This window comes from Tetrao urogallus (genome assembly GCF_951394365.1).
Source record: "Tetrao urogallus genome assembly, chromosome: 5".
Taxonomy (NCBI): Eukaryota; Metazoa; Chordata; class Aves; order Galliformes; family Phasianidae; genus Tetrao; species Tetrao urogallus.
In genome coordinates, this window is record NC_136818.1 from 4755576 (window position 1) to 4780836 (window position 25261).

Genomic DNA, 25261 nt, shown 5'->3' on the forward strand with positions numbered 1-25261 from the left:
AACCACATCACGCAGCACGTCATCCAGACGCCTCTTGAACACTGCCAGGGACGGCGACTCCACCACCTCTCTGGGCAGGCCATGGCAGTGCCCGACCACCCTCTGAGAGAAAAAGTTCTCTCAGATAAAGATAAAGAACTTTAAGATTAAAACAATTTTGTCCTTGATCCTTTTAACGTGGTTTGTATCTAAAGATTGAAATAAATTAATTCAGTTGCTACTTTTTGTTTCATAGGTAATATAGACCAAGCACAGTACTGTGATCGTATAAAGGGAATTATTGAACTGTTGGGCAGTAAATTGTCTTTAGATGAACTCACTAAAATTTGGAGAATTCAGGTAAGGAATCAAGACAAGGTGGCTGCTTTTAGACTGTCCTGTGAAAATAACTACTTCTTATTCCCAGGTTCATTAGCTGGTGGAATGTTAGCTATTCATTATCTGCTTTGTCGTATTGGCTTTTTCCCTGGGAGACTCAGGATATTGTCATACACTTTTGTATCGGTATAAACTTTATTAAAGTTAGCAAAGGTGAGAATGAAATTTGTCTAACTCAGAAGCACTTTCTGGGCAATAACTTCCTCACAAGACTTCTGTCAACAAAGAACTTTTCACCATCCCACAGCCTGAATTATTAAAGAGTCTGCGAAACTGGATTTTCTCAAGGCAGGGTTGATGATTCCAGATAGTATCACTAGGTTCCTGTTGAAATCTTAGTCCTTGCATGCATCATGTTTTAGGTTCCTCAGCTGATAAAAGACAGCGTACAGTTGACTGAGTGCTGTGTATTCCTCATTCTACCTCAATACCACAATAATTTATTCAGAAATATGGTAAATATTTTGCACAGTGTTCTCTTAAGCTTGTTTACATCTGTTTGAAAGCACAGACTCAGCACTTCCTTAGATGGACCTTCCTTTCCTTTGGTGAGGAAGCTATTTTTTGCTCCTGTGGCTGAACCACAGGCAAAACTGATGTGCCCTTTCCTGCTTTAGAATTGTTTCTGGAGACTTCTAAACCAGTGGAGCAAGGAGCAGAGTCAGTTGTTCCTAACTTGTGGTTCTGGCTTGTCCAAAGCACTTTTCTCCTTGATAGGAATAGTAGAATAATGCTTACATTAAAGATTTTTTTGATATCTCATTTGTGATTAAGACCTACCTCCTTCTGTTTTCCCTTCCTCTTTCCAGTCAGGACAATCTTCCACTGTGATTGAGAACATACATACCATTATTGCTGCTGCAGCTGTGAAATTTAGCTCTGATCAGCTCAATCATTTATTTGTTCTAATTCAAAAGGTAGGTTTTATCTTGAATTTGCATTCTTAAGGGAGAGAATTAGTTAAAAAATGCTTGTGCATCCAGCCTGTCGAAAGACAAGTGCCTTACACGTGCTTGTATTTTCAATATAAAAATGTATTTGTATGTTATTTAGGAAAAAAGTTGGCTGTAGAACACTTGCAATATTAATTTTTCACTAACCCAGAAGCATGATTGTTACCATACTGCTTGTTGACTATATGTTAATTATAGGTCCACTATGTAGCAGTGATTAGGTACTTATAAGAGACCTCACATTTTATCTTTGAAGAAGGAGTTGGGCAAACTAATGCTGTGTCAGTAACAAAAATGAGGAAATAGGCACGAGCGAACGTATTTGATTTGCATTTCAGTTGTCCTGCAGTAAAACAATTGTAAACTATATTCTTGTGTATTTTGTACATTCTGAAGCTTAACAGGCAGAGTGCTTGCTGCTGTAATAGTGAACGTTATTTCTTTGCTGTACAGAGCTGGGAAACAGAGAGTGACAGAGTGCGACAGAAGCTGCTGAGCCTGATAGGGCGCATTGGTCGAGAAGCACGGGTGGAGACGACCACTGGAAAGGCATGTGAATGCAATTCTTTTCTCTTTAGTAGAAGTAGGGTTTCTAGTCTTTGCGCTTCCTAGGTCTTCATTTTTTATTTCCTCCACCAGGTTCTGGAGGTGCTCTGGGAGCTGGCTCATCTTCCAACGTTACCCTGCAGTCTTATTCAGCAGGCCTTGGAGGAACACCTGACAATCCTCAGCGATGCCTATGCAGTGAAAGAGGCAATCAAAAGAAGCTACATCATCAAATGCATAGAGGATATTAAGAGGGTTGGTTTATTGTTTTATCTTTTGCAAAGTGAAGCGTTGTCTAGGCTTGATGTTGGCATTACTTAGCTTTCTTTTAAGATACCCAGACTGTCCCATCTGTAAGTTCTTACCTTGAGGAGTCCACGAAAGGCTGTGTGCCACTTTGTTGACCTTGAGACTTGTACTAAGTCTCTTGCCTTTGTTTTAAATAAATTTTCAGCACAAGGAATGATCCGTTTATAAGATCTACCAGGATGGGCCCAAGGTTAGAATTTGCAAATAGAACAACTATAAATGTATGTCAGTATTTTAATTGTCTCTTTGATGTGAAAGGCTAGATTAGTTTTCTTAAACACCTGCTTTAGCATAGCCATTAAATCTCAAAATGCAAATCAGTATTTAAATCACAGCAATTTTGTATTTTAATAATAATAGAAAACCCTCTTTTCACCTAATATAGAAGAAGCCATTCTCAGACCTGTGTAAGCTTTTCCTGGCAGCAGCAGACATGTGCATGAATTAACAGACTATGTACTCTATCTTGCACTGTTCACATAATAAGCAGTTTTCCTAGAAGATAGGAGAATTCCTTCAAATGTATTTCCTTAGTCAGAAATACATTCAAATAAAGGGGCTTGTACTCTTTTTCATACATCTCATTTCATGGTAAATTAGGCTTTGTCTGTCCTTAGTATTTGTAGGGGATTTTAGTTGTTTAGGAAACATAACGTGTTACTTCTTGATATTGATTATTCTTTTTTCTTTTTCTCCTTTCGTGCGTGTTTAAGAATATAGATACTGAAGTTTAAGTTCTTTAGGTCTCTAAAATTTGCAGCATTTTCTAATCTAATGCTTTCTAACTCTTGCATTCTTTTTAATTATGTCCTGGCAAGGACCTTTACTGAGGTGCTGCTGGGGAGCACGAACGGAAAGCTGTAATTACAGGCTGGAAGTGACTGGGGCAAACATACAGCACATCTCTTAAAAAGTACATCGTTTGCTTATTTCCCTACATTAGAGGAAATGAAAACATGAACTGGGTAGGAATGTAAGACTGAGGCAGCATTCTCAAGTACATGAGGAGGCCTTCAGTAAGAGCACTGTTACTGCCAGGTTAGCTTAGTTTCTCTTAGTGAGCAGGTGGTGTCGGTTGTTGTCAATATGTAAACCAGATATCCCATCTCTGAATGAAAACCCTCAGTACTGGTTTGTGTGGTCAAACTTTACAGAAAATGAAGCCTGCCAGAAAAGCGATGAGCAGTTCTAACAATGAGGTAGGATCCTTTGTAGGGTCTCTTTCAAAATGCAGCCTAAATAGCCTTTGCTTCCTATCAGAGGGCTCCTTGCAACACCAATCAGACATTTCTTCTCATCTTTTAACCCAACCCTTGGTAGTACTTAAGATTTTTTTCTTCTATTATTTTGCCTTAACAATATGTCATCTCATTTTACTGCATTGGCCCCTTTAAGCCTGCCAGGCCTGCTTTGTCTCCCATAATTGAAGAAGGTGGTGGTTGCCATTATCTCTCTGGTGCAGTTTAATTTGCATGTTCTCTAGCTAGAAGGTACTTTGGGCTTAATAGTGCTAGCAAAATGGCATACAGGTGTATCAAAGGACTCCTTGGAGAAAGTGAAGAAGGGTACCTCCTATATGTTTGGAAAGGGACCAGCAAGAAGTACTGATGTTTTCTGAGATAGTAGTGGCTGTTTTGAGACAGGGGTGTTAATGGAAAGCATTATGCTTCAGGAGTCTAAGAGGAGAGTTAATCCAATGTACACATTGTAATTCTTCCTACTTTTCTTATCACTAGTCATCCCAGCACAGTAATCCTCAGTTTGTTTGGGTGGTACCAGCATTACGTCAGCTCCATGAAATCACACGTTCTTTTATTAAACAAACTTACCAAAAACAAGACAAGGTAAGAATGGATGCTGAGATGATTTTGAAGCCCTTGTTATGCTTGTGTGACTCTGCTTCTCTAGAATGTGAAAGTGTGACTTTAGAAAAAGGAGAGAAAAGTTGCTCATAATGACAGTGTGGTACAAGTAGAGATACAGTGTTGTATGCTGTCCATTTGTGTGTCTGTGTGCGTCTGTGTCTGTTTGCTGTGTCAGGTCTAGTTTATTCTATTTGCAGTTTTATGTAAAATAGTTAACAAGCTCTGATAAGAAACTGCCAGCTAGTTTGTACTTGTATTGACATAGACTTGTAGGAAACAGACTGAAATACCAGCAAGTTATGTATGCTGTTCTGTGGCTAAGTAGGGGTGTGGGACTTTTTGTGTGCAATGTACAGCATGCCTAGTTCAGCACATGCTGAAAGTGGTTAGGCTTTGGATGCTTGGAAGGAATACAGCTGACTTCTTCCTATGAAAGGTACATTACTGTAGAAGACCAGACTGCTGCATGTCTCTGTTCATGTATTTTCTTGAAAACCGTTCTTGTGTTTGTTTTCTGCCAAGAGCATTATTCAGGATCTGAAGAAAAACTTTGAAATAGTGAAGTTGGTGACAGGAAGCTTAATATCGTGCCACCGTTTGGCTGCATCTGTGGCAGGTCCTGGGGGGCTTGTTGGAGCAACGCTGGTGGATGGCCGATACACTTACCGGGAGGTACTGAGCCCTCAGTTTGTGCTACTTTGTGTTTGAAAACAGTGTAGTGTCATATAAGATGAGGTGATGCTTTTTTTGTTTGTTTAATTTACTGGTGTTCTGTTTGGAGAACAGTTACACTGTTTTATTTATAATTCTCACACTTACCATTAGGAATTATTGTAGCCTTGTTTGTTACATTATGTATCAAGGCTAGAAAACTTGTAGACGCTATACAAGTTTCTTGGCAAATTCTCTAGTTGATTGGGAATGAGATCTCCTCATCTCAGGAGCTCATGTCTCCAAGCTTATGCAGCGTTCAGCTTCTCTGCTTCAGTTTGATGCCTTTTTGGAGTGGTAATAAAAAATAAATAATGTTAAAATATGTGTGAAATAAAGCAATGCTCATTGCAAAAAGACTTCTGAGTTTGCGAGGCTTCATGAATTATGCTGTTATTTGACAACTAAGTTTGTTTAAAAAATAATAATAATAACAAGAATCCTTACAGTTCTTATTTTGGAAAGAAAAAACTGAAACTGGAGTTTTTGTTTCCTCTTTCTCAGTATTTGGAAGCACACCTAAAATTTTTGGCATTTTTTCTGCAAGAAGCCACCCTTTATTTGGGCTGGAATCGTGCCAGGGAGATCTGGGAGTGCCTCGTGACTGGGCAGGACGTCTGTGAGTTAGATCGAGAGGTAAGAAGTCGTCAAAGTTACTGTCTGCAGTTGCAGAGGGAATCTGAAAAGGTCATGAACAGCACGTTCGTTTGCTGAAACATGTGAAACTTCAGTAGTGAAGTGCAATGTGTGAGTTGTTGAAGCTAATGTAACCACTGTTGTGTTCTCTTACAACTAGAATGCTCTCTTAGCTTTAAACTCGAGTAGAAGGTAAATGTTGGTGAGAAGATTAGTTGCAGGTTTATGGATGCTGGCTTGAAAAATGTTGCCTGAAAGCTTGTCAGTAAGTAGTAGAAAACATTTATTTTTGGGTTCAAGATGACTTTCAAGCTTAATTACCCCAGTGCTCCAGTACAGCTCGCATATTATGTTCAGGATCTCCTGGTGACCTTCGCTCTTGCTGCAGATCAAACTTGTGTGTGACGTGTTCCCGTAATATCTGATGTTGCCATCTATATCCGATGTAGAATCTAGTAAGATTCTAGCAATGACAATAGAGTAAAAATGTCTTTTGTTCACAGATGTGCTTTGAGTGGTTTACCAAAGGACAGCATGATCTAGAGAGTGATGTACAGCAACAGCTCTTCAAAGAGAAAATTCTTAAACTGGAATCATATGAAATTACTATGAATGGTATGAAATTTGTTGGACATGTTTGGTTTTGACACATGTACCAGCGATTTGCTTTCTAAGCCTTCAAATTAAACATCAGGCAGCTCTGTAAATCATTAAAATAACAAGGTCTTTTTCTATTATTCTTAGTTTTAATAATTGTAGAAGAAAAGGGTCATTGCTTGCATTCGATATCTTTATTTAAGTAAAATAAAAAGCCTGGAAATTTGGCCTGACCCGAATAAAAAGCTTGCACTGCTTTTCATTTTCAGGTTTTAGTTTATTTAAGACTTTCTTTGAAAATGTGAACCTGTGTGACCATCGACTGAAGAGGCAAGGAACTCAGCTGGTGAGTGTTCTGGCAAGTTCATTCTTGTGTACTATGTGTGGCATCTTGAGGGTGGGGGGAGGTGAGAGAGATTCTTTAGCAGCCGTTTGATATGATCATGTTTGTATTAACATGCAGGTGGGCTTTCTAGTGTTGTTGTTGTTAAATTCTGAAGCTAAAACATGAGAATTAGTATAGGAGGAAGTCAGTCATTGGTTGCTGGCAGCTGCTATGCAGCTTCTAAAGCTTTTCGGAATATACGAGTGGACAACTTGTCTACTAATAAACCTAAATTCTGGTTTTTTTGCTTCTCCTTGACAGGAAGATATTCTTAATTTTTCTTCTTTACAGGGGGGGGCTTAGGCATATCATTCTAGTTCTTATTTTTTTCTTTTTGACACTTCTTTTTAACTTTGTGATGCTTGATTCTTGTCTGTCGTGCTAATGGTTATATTCAGTGATATATTCAGTAATTTTCCAAAGGCATTTTAGATCTTTACCAAAGAGAGATAATGCAGGTTGTGTTGGTGGGGTTTTTGTTGGGTTTTTTTGTTCGGTTGTTTGGTTGGTTTTTTGTTGCTTAATACCATAGCAGGCTTTGTGATGTTTTATAATGTGGTTAGTTACCGTGTTGACCTTTGTGAAACAAATTCCATTCCTGATAACATTTCTCAGTGCTTTTGAAGTCTTTAATTTTCCGGTAGACTTAATTGATGGTGTTCTTTGGAACTAACTTATTCACCTTTAAAAAAGAAAAGAGTTCTAGTAAGGAAATGCAAGCTTGCAGTTATTGATTTCTTTTTCCAAGGTGCAAAAACTTAACAGCATGCTGGTGAAAAAAAAATTATTGAGGTTAACACAAAAGATACTTTTCCAGCAGAGGGAAAACTTTTGTTTACATGTTTTAACTCAAGTTCATGTAAGTCATGTTTTACTGTTGTTCTTCCTTACATAGAGTGTAGAAAAACTGGAATTAATAGGAATGGATTTCATTTGGAAGATTGCAATGGAGTCACCTGATGAAGAAATTGCCAATGAAGCCATTCAACTGATAATTAACTACAGCTATATTAACCTCACTCCTAGACTGAAGAAGGTAGCTATAATATTAGTGTGAAATCTTTGACATTCGTAGAAGTTGGGTACTCTGACTATTGAAATGTATAATTTACTGAGTTCTGTCAGTTATCAGTAATTGCTGTGGCATTGGTTTAAGTTGTAATTCATTTGTCCTCTGTATCTTCAGGATTCGGTGTCACTGCACAAGAAATTCATTGCTGATTGCTACACGCGATTGGAGGTAAGAGACGAATATGAATTGTTCTCTTTTTTTTAGCTTTTTATCTTAGGGTTAAAGTAACTGACTAAATGAAAAATCATTCCGTGGATATTTCCTATGCTCTTGGCTCTCTGGGATGTATTGACTGTGTATTGAAGCAAGCACTTAAGTACTCTGTGTTGTATTCTAGGCAGCCAGTTCAGCACTTGGTGGTCCAACGTTAACGCACGCTGTTACAAGAGCGACGAAAATGCTTACAGCAACTGCTATGCCTACAGTGGCAACATCAGTTCAATCTCCATACAGGTGAGCCTGTTTTCAAAATGGTAATTTTGATAGTCAATGCCAGCTACTTCCCCCTTGATTCCAATTGGTGATTGAGGTGGCCAAGCTGACTTCGTGTTAGCCAAAAACCTCTTCTTCCATGGTCACTTACTACTGGTGGTTCTGTATTCTGCTACAATGTAATTTGAGTTCTGAAAAGATTTTAGCAGTGCCTGAAATTTAAAAAGTAGCAATTAAAAAATATCAAAATAAAAAGACTGAGTCTTCCAAAAAAAAAAAAAAAAGTCTTCTTAAGTATTGGCTTACTAGTCTTATTTCTTGAGCAGTGGGATTTCTTGCTTTTTGTTTGTTTGGTGGTGGTACTTTTGGCTTTTTTTAATTAGAAGAGATATGCATCTTCATCCTTTCTCTTAATTTATGCATACTTAATGTGTACAGCTTAAATATATGAGCACGGGGCTGGAGACCTGTAGAAGCATGAAGCTTCTGCAGTTCCATGTGATGCAAAATTCTTGACCTGTTTTCCTAGTCCATTTTGACTGAAATACTCCTGGTTTTAAGGAGCTGCATTTAAAAACAGTTGATTCACGACTGCTATGCATGAGCTTGGAAAAATTCACCTCTGAGAACAAGCAACTGACTGTGGATTTTTATCCCTAGGTCTACTAAACTTGTAATAATTGAGAGACTGCTGTTGTTGGCAGAGCGTTATGTAATAACAATAGAGGTAAGATGATGATGTGTTCTTAGCCTTGCCTAGTAAGAAATTCCTTAAAAATAGTAGAAGCAATTTAAACCCATGTAGCTCTAGTAACTTTGCTCTATGCCATCATAAATGGTATTTATGGCATTAATGGCATGTACCACTGTCCTCTCTCCTGGCAGGACCTTTATTCTGTGCCCCGAACTATTCTACCTCACGGTGCCTCTTTTCATGGACATCTCTTAACTCTCAATGTTACGTATGAATCTACCAAAGATACCTTCACCATAGAGGTATGTATGCACAGGTTGCGTTGGGCCATGTTGATTACATAGGTAGATGAGGGTCTTTCTGATGCCTGATTTTTACAGAAGAAGTTGTTTTTAAGGACTACAGTCAGCTTGAAAAATCTATTTGGAAATGCTCAGTGAGTGCAGAAGGCTACAGTAAGAAATGTCTGTAGCGTAAATGGATTTGAATAATCATTGCAGTGTGAGAAAAACTGTTTGCTTGCTGTCAGTGAGCATTTCTTGTGCTGTCCTACATCATCAGTCTCTTTTTTTGTACCATAATACCTTTACCACTCTATGCAGGGAAGCAGGAAAATTTTAAAGGAGGATTTTTTTTTTTCTTTTTCCTCTTGGGATTCAGTACTTGAGCAGGCTCACTAAACCAATGTCTTTTACTTTTACAGGCTCATAGCAATGAAACTGTAGGGAGCATCAGATGGAAGATAGCAAAGATGTTGAATTCTCCTGTGGATAACATACAGATATTCGCCAATGACAGCCTGGTATGTTAACTAGAGTTTTCATTCTTTATAAAATTGAATCTTTCTTTCAGAACTTAATTATGAATATATTCTTGCAGCTAACAGTAAATAAAGATCAGAAATTACTCCACCAATTGGGCTTCTCTGATGAACAAGTCCTTACAGTGAAAACGTCAGGCAGTGGGACACCTTCAGGGAGCTCGGCTGATTCCTCAACCAGTTCCAGCAACAGCAGCAGTGTATTTAGTTCATCCTATGCAATGGAACAGGTACAGCATAGTAGCCTGAAAACATCCCTTGAATTTGAGAGGAGTGGGGAGCAGAACAGCAGTGGGTGCAGTACACAGCTGGGATGGTGCAATGAATACAGTGAGCTGGGGCAGCAGCTGTTCATATCAGCTTGAGCATCCAGTCCTTGGCAGCCTGGGTTTCCTCTCAAAAATTGGAACAAACCATTTAAATTCACTTGTGCTCTTAAGCATGTGAATTGGTCTTCAGGAAAACAGTTTTGTCATTTAGTGTAGCCTGTTGGTGCTTGTTATCTCTAAGGTCTTTTGTTAAATCTCTAAACAAATGACTCTCTCGATGTAATTTTGAGGCTACGTAGTTGGCTGGAGCAGAGATTTCCAGACCTACACTGTTAAGAAAGCTGTAGTGTGAAAGTAGACTCAAAAGTATCAACTAGCATGCAGTCTGCTTCATATGTGCATGTTAAATAATACTTGACATCAAAACTTAGTTATTATAAGGGAAGTGATATAATGGCAAAATTCAGTTGTCTCAATCAAGAAAGTAGATGGAACTTCACTTAACCAGGTTGGCATTTACGTTGGTTGTCTCAATTAAGAGCTCTATTAAATTATATAAAACAGAGTTGGGACAAAAAAAAACCAAATTGTATTTCTGCTTTATTCTCAGGAGAAATCCCTCCCTGGCGTGGTCATGGCTCTCGTGTGTAATGTGTTTGATATGCTTTACCAGCTTGCCAATCTAGAGGAGCCAAGGTAAGCAAGCTAAGTAGTTATTAAATATTGCAGAAATGCTTATGTTGCAAATTTCAAATAGTTGGTTATTTCACAGTGTTTGGCACCTACCTGCCCACAGTGTGGCTTTGCCTTCCTTTGCCTAAATAACTCCTGGTAACTTTTCAGAATAACACTGCGAGTGAGAAAACTTCTGCTCTTAATTCCCACTGACCCAGCTATTCAGGAGGCACTTGATCAGCTCGATTCCCTGGGAAGGAAGGTACGTGTTGAACAGTAACTAGTATTGGAAAGCTTAACTAAAAGGGTTTTACTACTAGTTTTCTTAAACCGTGTTTGAGATGACAATCTGTGACAGATTAGAAAAACAATGCTCATCTAGGATTAGTGCTGTATTTCTGAGCAGTTAGAGGCAAGCAGGTTACAGGGGTTATGTGAGGTGTATTGGCAATCACAACAAAGTGCAGCAGTCTGAAAATATATCCTCTGTGGCATATTCCTCCTAGAAAACGCTGCTATCAGAATCAAGTTCTCAGTCTTCAAAATCCCCATCCTTGTCTTCAAAACACCAACATCAGCCCAGTGCTAGTTCAATACTGGAAAGTCTGTTCAGATCTTTTGCTCCGGGCATGTCTACCTTCAGAGTACTCTACAATTTGGAGGTAAGAAATCAAATTTACTACTTTAACTTGTGTTTTCAAGTGCTAAGGCTTTAGTTGGAATATTTTTTTCTTTGCAAGAAGCCTCAAATCCACCATGATAAAGGCTTTATGCAGAAATGCAGAAGTCGTGTCACAGTCTGCTTTTCTGTATGAGGTGAATTCCCAACAGAAGAGGTGAAACAGTTCCCCTTTAGAGGAGACTTTACTGTGAAGCCAGGCTCCTGTTGTTGTGATTTGCCAGGTAGAAGGAATATTCTAATTTGTGTGAAGAGAAACAAAGAAATATCAGGTTCCTTTCTGTTTAGGTACAATTCCCTGCCTGAATCTCCAGAAACTGAATGTGAATTTTCTTATCATAAAAAAATGTTGGCACTTCTAAAGATGAATGGGAGCTGTTATTGTTCTTACTCAACCTCATTTGAAAGTTGAATTATTTTAAGGGAGAGTAATACTAGCAATTCAGAGGGAGCTGGCAAAAGAAAAAAGCTAACTTCTATATAAATATACCATATTCTGTCTGTAAGGCTAAGGAGGAATATTTCTTGAGAATTATTCAGCTATGAAGAATTTTCACTATCCAAATGTGCAGGGCTTTTACTCAGGAGCTTCTGGTCTGTTTTAGCTGTGCATGCAAAGTGAGTGGAATACCCAAAGTATTCTCAGTAAGTTCTTTATCAGAACTCAAAAGACTGGCATAGAACCTGTAAAAAAGACTCTTCCTAAGTGCTCAGTGCATGGATTTTAAGGAGTGTAAGAGAGTTCAGGTGGTGGTGGTGTTACACCACGTTGAAGCACGCTCTGGAAAACTGGACACTTGCTAGTTCTGCTCACAGATGCCACTCTTAATAAGGACTCATTCCAAATACTGTCTGAACAATATGAAGTTGCAGGACTGGTTGCCTGCAGCTTCAAATACAGGAAACAAGTTACTGTTCTGTCACTCTAAGGTGGTTGTAGGAATCTTTTTGTAGTCGCTTTCCTTTGCATTTCTGCAGTCTTAGCATCCACTTCTCACCTTCCCACATTCTGATATCCCCTTGCAGTGCTAGTATTTCTCCTTTTTTCTGTCCAACTGGACAGGAAAGATATTGTAAGATATTAGTATCTCTGAAATACACTGACAAGTTTTACAACTGAAAGCAAACATCTTAACATATCCCAGCAAGGATACCTTGTTGAACTGTAGTTTGTATTACAGTATGACAGCATGGCTGTCTACTTCTTTTATTACTTTCTTTCATTATTTTATCTGATAGAAATTGCCTGGTTTTCTGGCAAAGGGTAAGTAGTAGTAAATTGGATTAGGTGTGTCAATTCTTACAAATGGACTTAAGCCTCAAATCTGATCAAGCCAACTAGAAGCTGAGTTCTGACAGGAAAAGGTGGCATAATGTTTTATCCTCCCCCCACCTGCTTATCTGTCAAAATGATGGGAACCAGTCTGGAAAATGTGCACCACAAACTTTAAAGCATGTGAAAGAGGTGAAAATGTTAAAGATGTTCAGGTTTGTATTATGCTGTGTTGTAATAAGATTTCGTAACTGGAACTGTGTAAACCATGTTTCTGTCCAGTGAGCACAGAAAGGATCTGTCATGTTTTTCTGTGTGGAGCATTGTTGGCTGCACATGTCAAAGGCTCTTCTCAAGAAAGTCAATAACACCTGGTTATTTATTTATTTTAGTAAAAAATGAAGTGAAATGGATTATAAATGTGCGTGAAGTCTGAGCCACAGAGACTGCAGAATTCCTTGTGGCCATATTTCTGAGTGTAATGGTGTTTTGTAGAGTTTAGTGTTGGTGGACTGTAGAATTACCTGGACTATTAAAAAAAGAAAAAAGAATTATAGTACAGTTCTATTTCAGGAGACATGAGATAAAACATCCTGCAGATGGATTACTTATGGGATGCTGAAAGTCTAAAAAGGAGAAGGATTTCTGTTCTTAAGGGGATACTTCTGTGCCTGAAGACACATTTCATGTGCTAGAGTATGCACTTCTTCCTTTTAGTCAGTAAACAGCAGTGAAGGAAAAATGCTCTTTGGTACAGGATGAATATCTATAATAGATATCGTTGTCCTGGATATTTTTAGACTGGTTTATCTTGGCAAAGTAGAGCTCCATGTAGCTATGTTGCTAATTTCTTCTCTTTTTTTATAGAATTTTTCTATTTTACTTTTGATCTTCACAGTAAAAGAATACTAAGACTTGTGTGTGGATACTTTATTTTAGGTACTGAGCTCCAAGCTGATGCCGACTGCAGATGATGAAATGGCAAGAAACTGTGCTAAGTCCTTCTGTGAAAATTTTCTCAGAGCAGGAGGTTTGAGGTTAGATTTCAAAATCTTGGCTCCATTTGTAACCCTTCATGCAGATAGCATTTCTGTGTGGTTCTGCTTTCTGTGATGCAGCACAATAGTAAAGCTTTAAACTTCTTTTCCAGAGGAAAAGTCCATCCAAAGCTATTCTCTCATTAGTGAGCATCTGGAAAGGTAGCTGTAGCTACCACTGTAATGTAATGGAGTGTATGTTGTTAAACCCCAAAATGAAGGTAGGCCCAGATAAGCTTGTAAATCGTAGCTTATGCTGAAGTAGTGGATGTTTGGACAGTTATTTGATTATTTCAGTTCAAATTTGCAAGTGTGTTCTTTACACACACTGTGTCCTTCATAGACACCAGCAGACAGTTTTTAGCTGTCAAGGCATAGATTGTGCATTGAGAACAATGGAATTTGACCATCTCCAGAATCCAGGCCCTTCAGATGGATTAAGATACAGTGTGAGCAGTTTGGAAGACTTAGCATTACTACTTACTCTTGATAAATTTGACACAAGTACATGTTGTTCTGAAGTCGTTTTTCACCCCAGCCCCTACAGGTCCTGAACTTCACCATCGGGAACAGAAATCTCCAATCTGTAAATGCTGGAGGGGAAAATGGGGATGTTAGTCTCCAAAGGTGCCCGAGTGGCAGTCATAATTGGCATTCAGCTGATGAATAGGAGGAAGGAAGGATGGAGATAAATTAATTGCAGCGCTCTCCTAATGTGAAATACTTTAAAACAGACCCTGTGTTATTGATTTCTTTTTAAGTTTGGTGGTGAATGTGATGCAGAGGGATTCCATTCCATCAGAAGTAGACTATGAAACCAGACAGGGAGTCTATTCCATCTGCCTGCAACTTGCAAGGTATGTGATTTCTTTTCATTAGAGGGAGTGCTGCTTTCTTGGCTTTTGGAGGGTGGCTTGCCATGTGTAAGATAAACTGATGCTTTGAGTTCTTTTTCACTTGTTTGCTTTAAGCACTGAAAAATAAACTGGGTGTTTCTGCTCTGTAAATGCAGGTTCTTGCTTGTTGGCCAGACAATGCCTACCTTACTGGATGAAGATCTTATTAAAGATGGAGTAGAAGCACTGTCCTCACGCCCCTTCCGTAATGTCAGCCGACAAGCAAGTAGGCAGATGTCCATTTGTGGGACACCTGAGAAGTCATCCTACCGACAGCTCTCTGTGTCTGATAGATCCTCCATTAGGGTAGAAGAGATCATACCAGCAGCAAGAGTTGCCATACAAGTAAGGAAGTGTTTGATAATTTATGGTGGTGTAGCAGTGGTGAGCTCTTTGGTGACAGCTCCATGGCTCCTGGATTTTTAGTCAAAAGTCTGCCTTCTATACTGGTTCTTTGCCAGCCTCCATTTAAAAGTCTTGGAAAATCCATGCCATCAGTCTCTCATCCTAACATTCATCTGAATGTTAACATTTTACTTAGTTGTTGGAATTATTTTTGAACTACGAAGGGAAGCAGTGCTCCAGAGCTGCCTGCAAGAAATAGAGATGCAAGAAATCTTACTTGCGATTTATTTTCAGTCATGCTTCTCAGCTCTGAAGACCTTATTCTCGTTTGCTTTGAGGGAGCAGAGGGTGTTCTTGCTTGAACTTGTGTTTGATAGTTTTGTGTGTTAAATAGCTCAATAAGAAATTGCTTGTTTGATTGGGGGCAAAAGAGGAAACTTCTTTCTTTTATGTATTTTCAAAAAACAGCTGTTTTTCCCTCTATAGGAGGGAGATTATATCAGTATAATTTGTCTGAGGCTCATTATTTACTGGAGCATTGTAAGCTGACAGAGCTCAAACCATTTGAAAGTCACATCCGATTGAACCAACTTCCTAGTTATTGCAGTTATTATACTATCTTAGGTTCTTAGCCAGTGCTTTCTGATTTGATTGATATGAATGAAATTAGCATGGTTAAATTAATAATTGCAGATATGGTAAAGTGAATGGTCTATGAAGTGGAGAATTTAAAAACAAATTACTCCCTATATAGTAGGCAATAGTAATCTCCCTGTCTCTGTAATAAAAAAGATAGAAGTATCTTTGAGCCTATTTTAGAGGAGAGGAAAAGAAAATCAAATGGGTATTTGACCTGATCCAAAAGATACATTCCTCTTATGTCCCAGTGATTAACTAAGGCTGCAGAAGATCACAGAAATAACTGTTGCTTCTTGTTCCTTCAGACTATGGAGGTGAATGACTTCACTTCCACTGTGGCTTGCTTCATGCGACTCTCTTGGGCTGCTGCTGCAGGACGACTGGACCTCGTAGGAAGTAGTCAGCCAATAAAAGAAAACAACACTTTATTTCCTGCAGGGATTCGAAACAGACTGAGCAGCTCAGGTAGGTTGCTCTGCTTCTGAGCCATCTTTCTGAAGAAAGTTGTTGGTTTACTTGTAATTGAACTTTAGAGAAACTTGATGTTGAATTCATTCAGTTATGGAAATCTGAGAAAAATGCTTTACGTTCATCTGACATTTAGGGAATATTCTTAAGTTGCTGAGAACTGACCATAAGCTGAAAATACCTGAAAAACGCAATGGATTATAGTGTTTCACCATTTCTCAATGCAGGAAGTAATTGCAGCTCAGGAAGTGAAGGAGAGCCAACTGCACTGCACGCTGGTATCTGTGTGAGACAGCAGTCCGTATCTACCAAAGATGCTCTGATTGCTGGAGAAGCCTTGTCTCTGTTAGTAACCTGCCTTCAGCTACGCAGTCAGCAGCTAGGTATGAAATAGAATTGGATTGCTCACTACTTGGAATGTAAAAGGTGATTGAAAGCTTTTGAAGGCAGTAAAGGAAAAAAAAAATGAAAAATTTGTTGAGGCAACCAAGTGAGAAATATACAATTTCATTTTTAAAAAGCAGTTGTGTTTTTTGGTATTGTTTTTGTTTGTTTCTTTTTCCAAACGAGTAAACAGTAGGTGGGTATGAAACAAGGCATGTAGTGCTGTGCCTTAGTGAAATTCATTGGGTAAGCTAACATAGTGCCAGTATATAAATATTTGTACTGGCCTTGGAGTAGGGAATAGCACGTGCTGCTGTTTGCATAGCTAATGTTCAGTACTTGAACCTTTGTGTACAAGAGCTGTAAATCCTGGAGATGGGAGAAAGAAAATGCTGTTATGAGGTAGTGCCACTCTATGGTGAGGGAAGGAAATAAAGAAACGTACAAATACCTGCTACTGCTTTTTGGTGTGACAGGAGGGGAAGTACTGTGGTCATTTTAACATAAGACTGTAAGTAACTGATTTTAAACCATTATTTTAGAAAAAATGGCCTGGTATTGTTCTGTTCTAGGATCTTTTTACAATTTGCCTTGTGTTGCTGATTTCATTATTGACATACTGCTTGGATCACCAAGTGCTGAGGTGAGCCTCCTTTGTCTGAAAACTCCTTAAATGTTTCAGTGTAATTTGTATACTTTGTTCATTTAACGTGGTCTAGAGATAATATTACATTACAACTACTTGAACATTTTTTGCATACAAATAAATGACCTGTCTGTAATTTTAGGGATTCCAGTATATTTTGTACTGTGTTGATAGCAAATGCTGAAGTACTGCATTCTTTAGATTTGTTTAATCCAAGGGGCATGAGGCTGTGCTGTGAGCAGTGTAACGGCAGTAGTCTCATTTGGGTTAGACAGATTCTATAATACTGTTACTTCTACCTTCACAGCAAGGGGAAGTTACAGGGAACTTGCATCTCAGAAGATTGGGTAACATCTAATGCACTCCTCTGAGCTTTTGGAAAATTCTTCCCAGTGTCCGAACCCTCTTAAAATATGTATATATTTTTTGTTAGATTTGTAACCAAAGAAAAGTGTGCATTTTTAGCAATCTTTGAGTAAGGTCTAGTGCTTGACAACAGTGCTGTTTCAGATTCGTCGTGTTGCTTGTGACCAGTTGTACACCCTCAGTCAAACTGACACATCAACTCATCCAGATGTACAAAAGCCAAACCAGTTTCTCCTGAGCGTTATCCTTGGTGCCCAGCTGCCTCTTTGGTCACCAACCAGCATCATGAGAGGAATTAACCAGAGGTGAGTCACGTGCATGTTGGCTGAGGAAGGAAATTATTGTGTTTTTACATTAGTAATGCCATGGAATCTCTAAGCTATAACTGAACTAAACTGTCTTTTTGTAATTCTGTGGAAAGTAGACATCCCTGTCATGCTCCAGGAAGTTTGAGAAATAGGAAAATTCAGCTTTATTTTCCTCCAGTTTATAAGGTACAACTCTTCCTCTGTGAACTCTTAAAGTCTGGTTTATTTGACTTCTAGGAAGATCTAATTGCTAAATAGGCCTGCTCTTGCCAGGATGTTCTCACAGTAGTCAAAACCAGACTGGAGTTCCACAATGAGGTGTAGAGGTGATGGGGTGTATGACAGAAACATTGAATTTATGTCATAGTATTTCACGGATCCTAAGCAGAAATTGAACCAGAATGCCCCAGCCCTTTTAGTGATGTCTGAAGCAAGGATCTCACCTGTTTTCTTGCTGCTTATGTTAATCATTACAGCTGTAAAGACTGTAAGTGTCAGTTGTGTTGACTTGTCTCTGACTGGACAAACATTGAATTTAACAGTAACTTTGAACAGTAATTTCTAGAGGAATCTGAGTGAATGAGAATCTAAAATTTGATGTTATTTGATATGTTGTGAAGTGTGGGATGAAAGCAAGACTGAAAAGTTCAGAAGCAATTTGTTAAAGCTGTAGTGGGCATGCCAAAAAGCATACCTAAATAGCTGCAGTATTTTAGGTTAGAAGAACAGAGCATGAGGGCCTTAAAGTTAACTGCATAGAAAAAGCAGTTTCTAATTTGAATTTTAAAACCTTTTTTCTACTTGTAACTTGTCTAGACTTTTGTCCCAGTGTACCGAATATTTTGATCTGAGATGTCAGTTATTGGATGACCTCACTTGTAAGTATGTTTAGGTTACATGCATGTTATTCTGCTCACAACGTTCACATGTTCCCTCCTTCTGTTGATGAGATGTAGAATGTAGACTTCATGAGGTTGTTTCACCATTAACTTGATGTGCTAGCCATTCTGTGTTGTTAATGCCTGACATGGACACCATTCTTGGTGTTTTAACTGCAAGGCATCTGAACTCCAGGTCTCATTTGTACAGTGCCTAGGTAGGAGTTTGTGCATGAAGTTACCTGTCTGTGTTTGAAGTTGCTGATCGTGAAGATGTGTAAGGCAGTCCAACACACACATGACTAGATGCTGTTCCTGCTCAAAGAAGTATCTGTCTTCTAAGTTTCTGTATTCTGTTTTTTTTCTCTAAAGTAATGCAGTCTGTGTCAGTGACAGATAGTAAGCTCCAATGCTGTGATCTTTCCTATAAACTGCTTTGTGTAGTGCCTCCTATTAAAGTAGCATGTGGCATTGTCATAACATACATTAATTACTGAACTGGTTGAAGTTCCTTGTATTTAAATTCTACAGACTCAGGGCAGGGGGGTTCTTTTGTCTTGTAGCATCAGAAATGGAACAGCTAAAGATAAGCCCAGCTGCCATGTTAGAAGATGAGATTACCTGGCTAGAAAACTTTGAACCCAACCGCACAGCTGAGTGTGAGACCAGTGAAGCTGATAACATCCTATTAGCTGGACATTTGAGGCTCATCAAGACTCTCCTTTCACTCTGTGGGGCAGAGAAGGAAATGGTTGGTAAGTATTCCTTTTTATTCTAAAGTTTGTTGGACTAGTGTGAATTTGTGCAGCACTGAAAAATGACTTAGGAAATGTTTTAATCAGTAGAAAGTACCTATGAAGACATGATAATATATCAACAGAAGTGACAGAGCTGAAGAAGTAGTGTTGAGTGTATCTTAATTGTACTTGTGACTTGTGGCAAGCCATTTGGATGCAGTTTTGTTGGTGTGGTGATATTCAGTGACCTTACTGTTACAGAGGACCTTTTGACATTTGCAGTAATGTGTTTAACAGTAGATATGGGTTTGTGTTACAGGTTCATCTTTGATTAAGCCATTGTTGGATGACTTCCTCTTCCGAGCATCCAGGATTATTCTGAACAGCCATTCTCCAGCAGGCAGTGCTGCAATCAGTCAGCAAGACTTTCATCCAAAGTAAAAATTGCTTTTTCATTAATGTTGCATTTTGTCCAAGTCAGTTCAGGAATGCAAATGTCAGCCACACTGGGGCTACAGATACAAGAAGTTCATACTGATGTTGGAATATTTCTTCTGAGTGTAACTTTCCAATTTATACATTTCCCATATCATTGTCCAAATAGTGTCTTTGTAAGTTCTTTTTTTGTAAGTTCTTTTTGAAGAATTTTTGTATGTTCCTTTGTTTGTCTTTGCTGTTCTGTACTTCCAAAGGCTGTGTTTTGCTTGTTAGATCAATGAAGAGCTGCAAGCACAACTGAGTGCTGATTTCATGAGGCCAAAGAGTACTCCTTTTGTTCATCCTCACTTGGGAATTTGGTTGAGTTGGAGCACAAGCAGGAAACCCTACAAGCCCCTTTTAGATGAGGATATCAAAAATGCATTTAACTCTTTTTTTTTTCTTTTGGAATAACTATTTTTTATAAAAAGCTAATGCTGAGCAAGTCTTGTACCTGAGATATTCTGAGCCACTATGAGTTTGTATTAGCTGATTGCTTTCCTTCCTGTCTCCCCAAGAAAGAAAAGATACCACTCTCCAGTATCTCAGTTTGGTGGGGTTTTTTTTAGCATTTGAACTAGTTCTTCTGAGCAGTTGCCACTTGTTCCAAGTAATGTGGCTTTCTAGAATTAGAAATAATTGAGTCATCTTCAAAATAATTCTCAATTGCATTTTCCTTTTCAGGTGCAGTACAGCAGATAGCCGATTAGCTGCCTATGAAGTGTTAGTAATGCTGGCTGATAGCTCACCTTCCAATCTTCAGCTTATTACGAAGGAGCTGCTTTCTATGCATCATCAGTGTGACCCAGCTCTTACCAAGGAGTTTGATGTAAGCCTTTTCTTCATTTGTTTTCCTGTGGTTTGGAGCACTGTGATTTGGTTAACTGCTTCGTTCATTAAATTTCCATAGTCTTCAATTTGAAATGACAAGAAAGCAGATAAGTAAATTAAGATCCATTTTAAGCAAATGCTCTGAGTCGATTACCTGGATAAGGAAAAAGCATAGCCTAACTAGCAATTCAGAAATGTTTTAGGCTGTTGCTTAAGTTTTCTGCTAAATATTAATTGTGTAAGTGAACAAATATAGCTCTTGTGATGTTTCAGATTTGGTATTCCTGGTTTTCCATGAAATCGCTTTTGACAGCTCGTGTAGGGGTGATTATAAAAGCTGTAATGTTTGTTGGAATGTCATGCATTCCATAATTTACTGGGACAAAAAAATGTTTCTCATTTCAGTATCTTCCACCAGTGGATAGTCGCTCCATTTCAGGATTTGTGGGACTGAAGAATGGCGGTGCTACTTGTTACATGAATGCTGTCTTCCAGCAGCTGTATATGCAGCCTGGTCTCCCAGAGGTAATTGGTTCAATGTCCTCAAGGTCATCATCTCAGAATCTTCAGCATCTTTATCAATGATGTAGAGGATGGCATCGAGTGCACTCTCAGCAAGTTTGCAGATGACACCAAGCTGAGCGGTGCAGTCGATACATTAGAGGGAAGGGAAGCCATCCAGAGGGACCTGGACAGCCTGGAGAAGTGGACCCATGAGAATCTAATGAGGTTCAGCAAGGTCAAGTGCAAGGTGTTGCTGGGGCAATCCCAGGTATTTATATGGACTGGGGGAAGAACTCCTTGAGAGCAGCCCTACAGAGTCCTGGCGGGTCCTGGTGGACGAGAAGCTGGACATGAGCCAGCAGTGCGCACTTGCAGCCCAGAAGGCCAACTGTGTTCTGGGCTGCATTAAAAAAGGGCCAGCAGGGAGGGGGAGGTGATTGTCCCCTTCTACTCGACTCTAGAGAGGCCCCATCTGGAGTACTGTGTCCAGGCCTGGGGCTCCCAGCATAAGAAAGATGTAGAGCTCTTGGAATGGGTCCAGAGGAGGGCCACAAAGAGGATGGAGAGCTGGAGCACCTCTCCTATGAAGAAAAATTGAGGGAACTGGGCTTGTTTAGCTTGGAGAAAAGAAGGTTCCAGGGAGACCTTGTTGCGGCCTTCCAGTACTTGAAGGGAGAGTATTAGCAGGAGGGGGGACGACTGTTTACGTGGGTGGACAGTGATAGGACATGGGGGAATGGTTTTAAACTGAGACAGGGGAGATTTAGGTTAGATATGAGGAGGAAGTTTTTCACACAGAGGGTGGTGAGGCACTGGAACAGGTTGTCCAGGGAGGTTGTGGATGCCCCATCCCTGGAGGCATCCAAGGCCAGGCTGGATGTGGCTCTGGGCAGCCTGGTCTGCTGGTTAATTACCCTGCACATAACAGGAGGGTTGAAACGAGATGATCATTGTGATCCTTTTCAACCCAGGCCATCCTGTGATTCTCTGAATTACCACTGTCTGAGATGCAAGTTCATTTTAGCACCATTGATCAATTAATCAAGAATTGTTCTGAAAAATAAGAACAGAAATGTGTGTACATATGAATAGTGCTCTCTCTATATAAATACATACTAAAAATATATACAGGCTCCAATAAATCATTGCTGTAAGTTGTCAGACAAACAAATAATGTTTGTCGTGAACACTTAACCTTATTAAATTAGTTCTTATCAAAATGGTGGCATTTGTTTTTTCCTAGGCTCTGCTTTCCATTGATGATGATACCGACAATCCAGATGACAATGTGTTCTATCAAGTTCAGTCTCTTTTTGGTCACCTGATGGAGAGCAAACTACAGTATTATGTACCTGAGAACTTTTGGAAGGTATTATTTCTTTTTGCTGTCCTACTTAGCAAGAAGTCATTTATTCACTGTTTTCTCATTGCAGAAATTCTAGGGATTAAGTTTTACCTCAGAAATTCAGAATGTGTTATTATATAATATTATATTATAATAATATTTATTAAAAAAAAAAACAGATTTTAGTGATATTTATGTGGAACAATGATCACTTTAAATATGTATATACTTTGTGTAGATCTTCAAGATGTGGAATAAGGAACTTTATGTTCGAGAGCAACAGGATGCTTACGAGTTCTTTACCAGTCTTATAGATCAGATGGATGAGTACCTCAAGGTAAAATCTTCAGGGATTTTTTTTCCTCAAATACGTGCATCTTTTTGATACCTTTCCTCTGTTCTCTTCTTTTTTTTTTTTTCTTGGAAGAGAAGGCAAAGAACCACTTCAATTATTTTACAATCTAAGTAACATTCAGGAGTTTAAAATTCGTGTTGTATGCTTGGTCTTTCACTCTGCCAGTATATACAACTGATGTCTAATTTTACATCTCTGACAGAAAATAGGAAGAGACCAAATATTTAAGAATACTTTTCAAGGCATCTTTTCTGATCAGAAGATCTGCAAGGACTGTCCTCACAGGTAATGTTACATTTAGTGTGTTAGATATCAGCTGCTGTAACTTAAAATATGTAGGTCGAAACAGCACTAAAAGGTGGGATAATATGCCATTGATTGTAAATATCATAGTTATGGGGCAAACTTAATGTTAATTCATAAGCATGTGTCTTGTTAATGCAAGTTGGGTAGGTTCTGTTCTGTCAATGTATTTACCATTTTTCCTCTTGGATTTAGATATGAGCGAGAGGAAGCCTTCATGGCTCTCAACTTAGGTGTGACTTCGTGTCAAAGTTTGGAAATATCATTGGATCAGTTTGTTAGGGGAGAAGTTCTGGAAGGAAGTAATGCATACTACTGTGAAAAATGCAAAGAAAAGGTATTGTTCTTAATGTCTGTGAAAGAATATTCAGCCGTGGTTTGTTTTCATAAGCATTACATGCTCACATGAAGCCATGCTTAAATTTTGCTTGCTCTTTTCGTTATCAAAAAGCTAAATCCCTGAACAAATACAGGTGGTGTTCTGCATTTCCTGTAACTTGTATTGTGAAATGAACGTTTAGAAGGATGGCAGAACAGTCGAATGTTTTGAAACATACCAGTCCACTGCACAAACTCTGTAATTGTAATAGTACCCTGTCTGTCAGCATTAGAGTTATCCTACCTCCAGTAGGGTACGTCAGGTGGCTGGAATCAAACATCTGTAGAAAAACTAGAGCATGTTTGAGGTACATAGATGAAGACAATACTTTCTTCTCCTTTCTAAGAGAACTACAGTGAAGCGCACGTGCATTAAGGTCTTACCAAACCTGCTGGTGATACACCTGATGAGATTTGGCTTTGACTGGGAGAGCGGACGTTCTATTAAATATGATGAACAAATAAGGGTAAGAATACTTTCCAGTATGCTTCCTGTTCCCACTCCTCTCCTTTCTCTCCACTCAATGAAAAATGAAAGCTTCCTATTCGTTCTCCCTTCTTTCCCTCACATCTTGATACTGGGCTTTTGAACATGTGGTACAATACGATCATGTTAAAGAAAAGTATTTTTCCTTTGAGCTGTCTTTGTCTGCAGCATTCTCAGACTGCTTTCAGAAAGCCTGAGCAAAAGCCTCTGTAAAGATATTTTATTAAAATTCTGCGTCAGGAGAATGAGAAGTTGAAGCACCATGCTTTCTTGTACTATTTACGGTGTGGGAAGTATTAATACAACTTACAAAATTACACACAGTGAGTGCATGACATAACCTCTGTTTAATCTAAAATCTCTCTTCAAACAGTTCCCCTGGATGCTGAACATGGAGCCTTACACTGTGTCAGGAATGGCTCGCCAGGACTCGTCCTCAGAAGTGGGGGACAATGGTAGAAACATGGATCAAGGAGGCGGAGGGTCCCCAAGGAAGAAAGTTGCACCTACAGAGAACTATGAGCTTGTTGGTGTGATTGTTCACAGTGGCCAGGCTCATGCAGGGCATTACTACTCCTTTATAAAGGACAGGAGGTAACAACCAAGAAGGCTCATGTAGTGAGTCTAAAGACTACATGTTTTAGGAAGGTGTAATGAGCCATTCAGAGCTCTGTTGGAAGCACCATTTCTTTCTTAACACCCAGTACTGCTGTCAACATTATCAGAGTCTCATGAATTGTTATGTATCTTGTGTTGCGTTCTGAGTGCTTTTTGGGACATGCAGTTTCAGATTATGGGCTTCACTAATTAAGTTTTTAATCAAGCTTAATTTTTTTAATCCAGTTTTGTCATTGAGATGGATTTTCTATTTCCTGTCAAAACAAACGTGTGTTAAGGGCCTTCCATTCTCTGATATTCCTTGGTGATTGTTTTTGTTGCTGTTTTTGGCTGAACAGTCAAATAACATGGTTTCTGTTCTGACAACAGGGGATGTGGAAAGGGAAAGTGGTATAAATTTAATGACACTGTTGTTGAAGAATTTGAGTTAACTGATGAAACCTTGGAGTATGAATGTTTTGGTGGAGAGTACAGACCTAAAGTCTATGATCAATGTAAGTAGAATTGAAGATTAATTTACAGTAGCTTTGTATCTCATACCAGTTCTCAGTAGTGTTGGAGCTGAGTCTGTTATATCTTCTTTGCATGATTTGGTCTAATAGTCCTTCCCAAACATTTTCTAGCCAAAGCATTCTGTTTTACTGAAGGACATAACCATTTGTACGTGACCTAACATTAGTTAAACTGTGCTCACTGTTCAACTCTTTGTGGACTTAACAGGAGATTCAGAAGTAAAATGGCACACTGTTAGAATGGTTTGAAGAAAATACAAACTAGATCTTATCTTAGGATATGAATATGTATAAAATGTGGTTTGGGATCACAGTTAAATTTTTCAGTGTTCTAAGGAATTAATTCCAAATACATTGATACTATTATTCACGTGCTGAGTAATTTGATGATTATCATCTTAATATACGCATGTTCTTCACTTTGGAGCTGTTTTTCTTCTCTAACATGGACTG

At 38.9% G+C, this 25261-nt stretch overlaps 1 protein-coding gene across 1 annotated transcript in view; it reads left to right on the forward strand.

Annotated features, from left to right (window-relative positions):
- Positions 1 to 25261, forward strand: part of USP24 (ubiquitin specific peptidase 24) — a gene marked incomplete at both ends in the record, with an annotated part of 58595 nt that overhangs the window by 22519 nt on the left and 10815 nt on the right. Inside the window, 38 exons of the mRNA XM_079535768.1 lie at positions 236 to 339; positions 1188 to 1295; positions 1785 to 1880; positions 1971 to 2183; positions 3923 to 4030; positions 4574 to 4723; positions 5267 to 5398; positions 5902 to 6013; positions 6265 to 6341; positions 7276 to 7416; positions 7567 to 7620; positions 7790 to 7905; positions 8545 to 8611; positions 8770 to 8880; positions 9282 to 9380; positions 9458 to 9628; positions 10278 to 10363; positions 10511 to 10604; positions 10849 to 11004; positions 13234 to 13331; positions 14093 to 14188; positions 14344 to 14572; positions 15517 to 15676; positions 15907 to 16062; positions 16636 to 16706; positions 17220 to 17380; positions 18200 to 18261; positions 18825 to 19016; positions 19318 to 19435; positions 20160 to 20304; positions 20712 to 20831; positions 22054 to 22179; positions 22394 to 22492; positions 22713 to 22795; positions 23009 to 23150; positions 23539 to 23658; positions 24052 to 24272; positions 24666 to 24790. Coding sequence (XP_079391894.1) covers positions 236 to 339; positions 1188 to 1295; positions 1785 to 1880; positions 1971 to 2183; positions 3923 to 4030; positions 4574 to 4723; positions 5267 to 5398; positions 5902 to 6013; positions 6265 to 6341; positions 7276 to 7416; positions 7567 to 7620; positions 7790 to 7905; positions 8545 to 8611; positions 8770 to 8880; positions 9282 to 9380; positions 9458 to 9628; positions 10278 to 10363; positions 10511 to 10604; positions 10849 to 11004; positions 13234 to 13331; positions 14093 to 14188; positions 14344 to 14572; positions 15517 to 15676; positions 15907 to 16062; positions 16636 to 16706; positions 17220 to 17380; positions 18200 to 18261; positions 18825 to 19016; positions 19318 to 19435; positions 20160 to 20304; positions 20712 to 20831; positions 22054 to 22179; positions 22394 to 22492; positions 22713 to 22795; positions 23009 to 23150; positions 23539 to 23658; positions 24052 to 24272; positions 24666 to 24790 — 4719 coding nt within the window. The remainder of the gene's footprint in view (positions 1 to 235; positions 340 to 1187; positions 1296 to 1784; positions 1881 to 1970; positions 2184 to 3922; positions 4031 to 4573; positions 4724 to 5266; positions 5399 to 5901; positions 6014 to 6264; positions 6342 to 7275; positions 7417 to 7566; positions 7621 to 7789; positions 7906 to 8544; positions 8612 to 8769; positions 8881 to 9281; positions 9381 to 9457; positions 9629 to 10277; positions 10364 to 10510; positions 10605 to 10848; positions 11005 to 13233; positions 13332 to 14092; positions 14189 to 14343; positions 14573 to 15516; positions 15677 to 15906; positions 16063 to 16635; positions 16707 to 17219; positions 17381 to 18199; positions 18262 to 18824; positions 19017 to 19317; positions 19436 to 20159; positions 20305 to 20711; positions 20832 to 22053; positions 22180 to 22393; positions 22493 to 22712; positions 22796 to 23008; positions 23151 to 23538; positions 23659 to 24051; positions 24273 to 24665; positions 24791 to 25261) is intronic.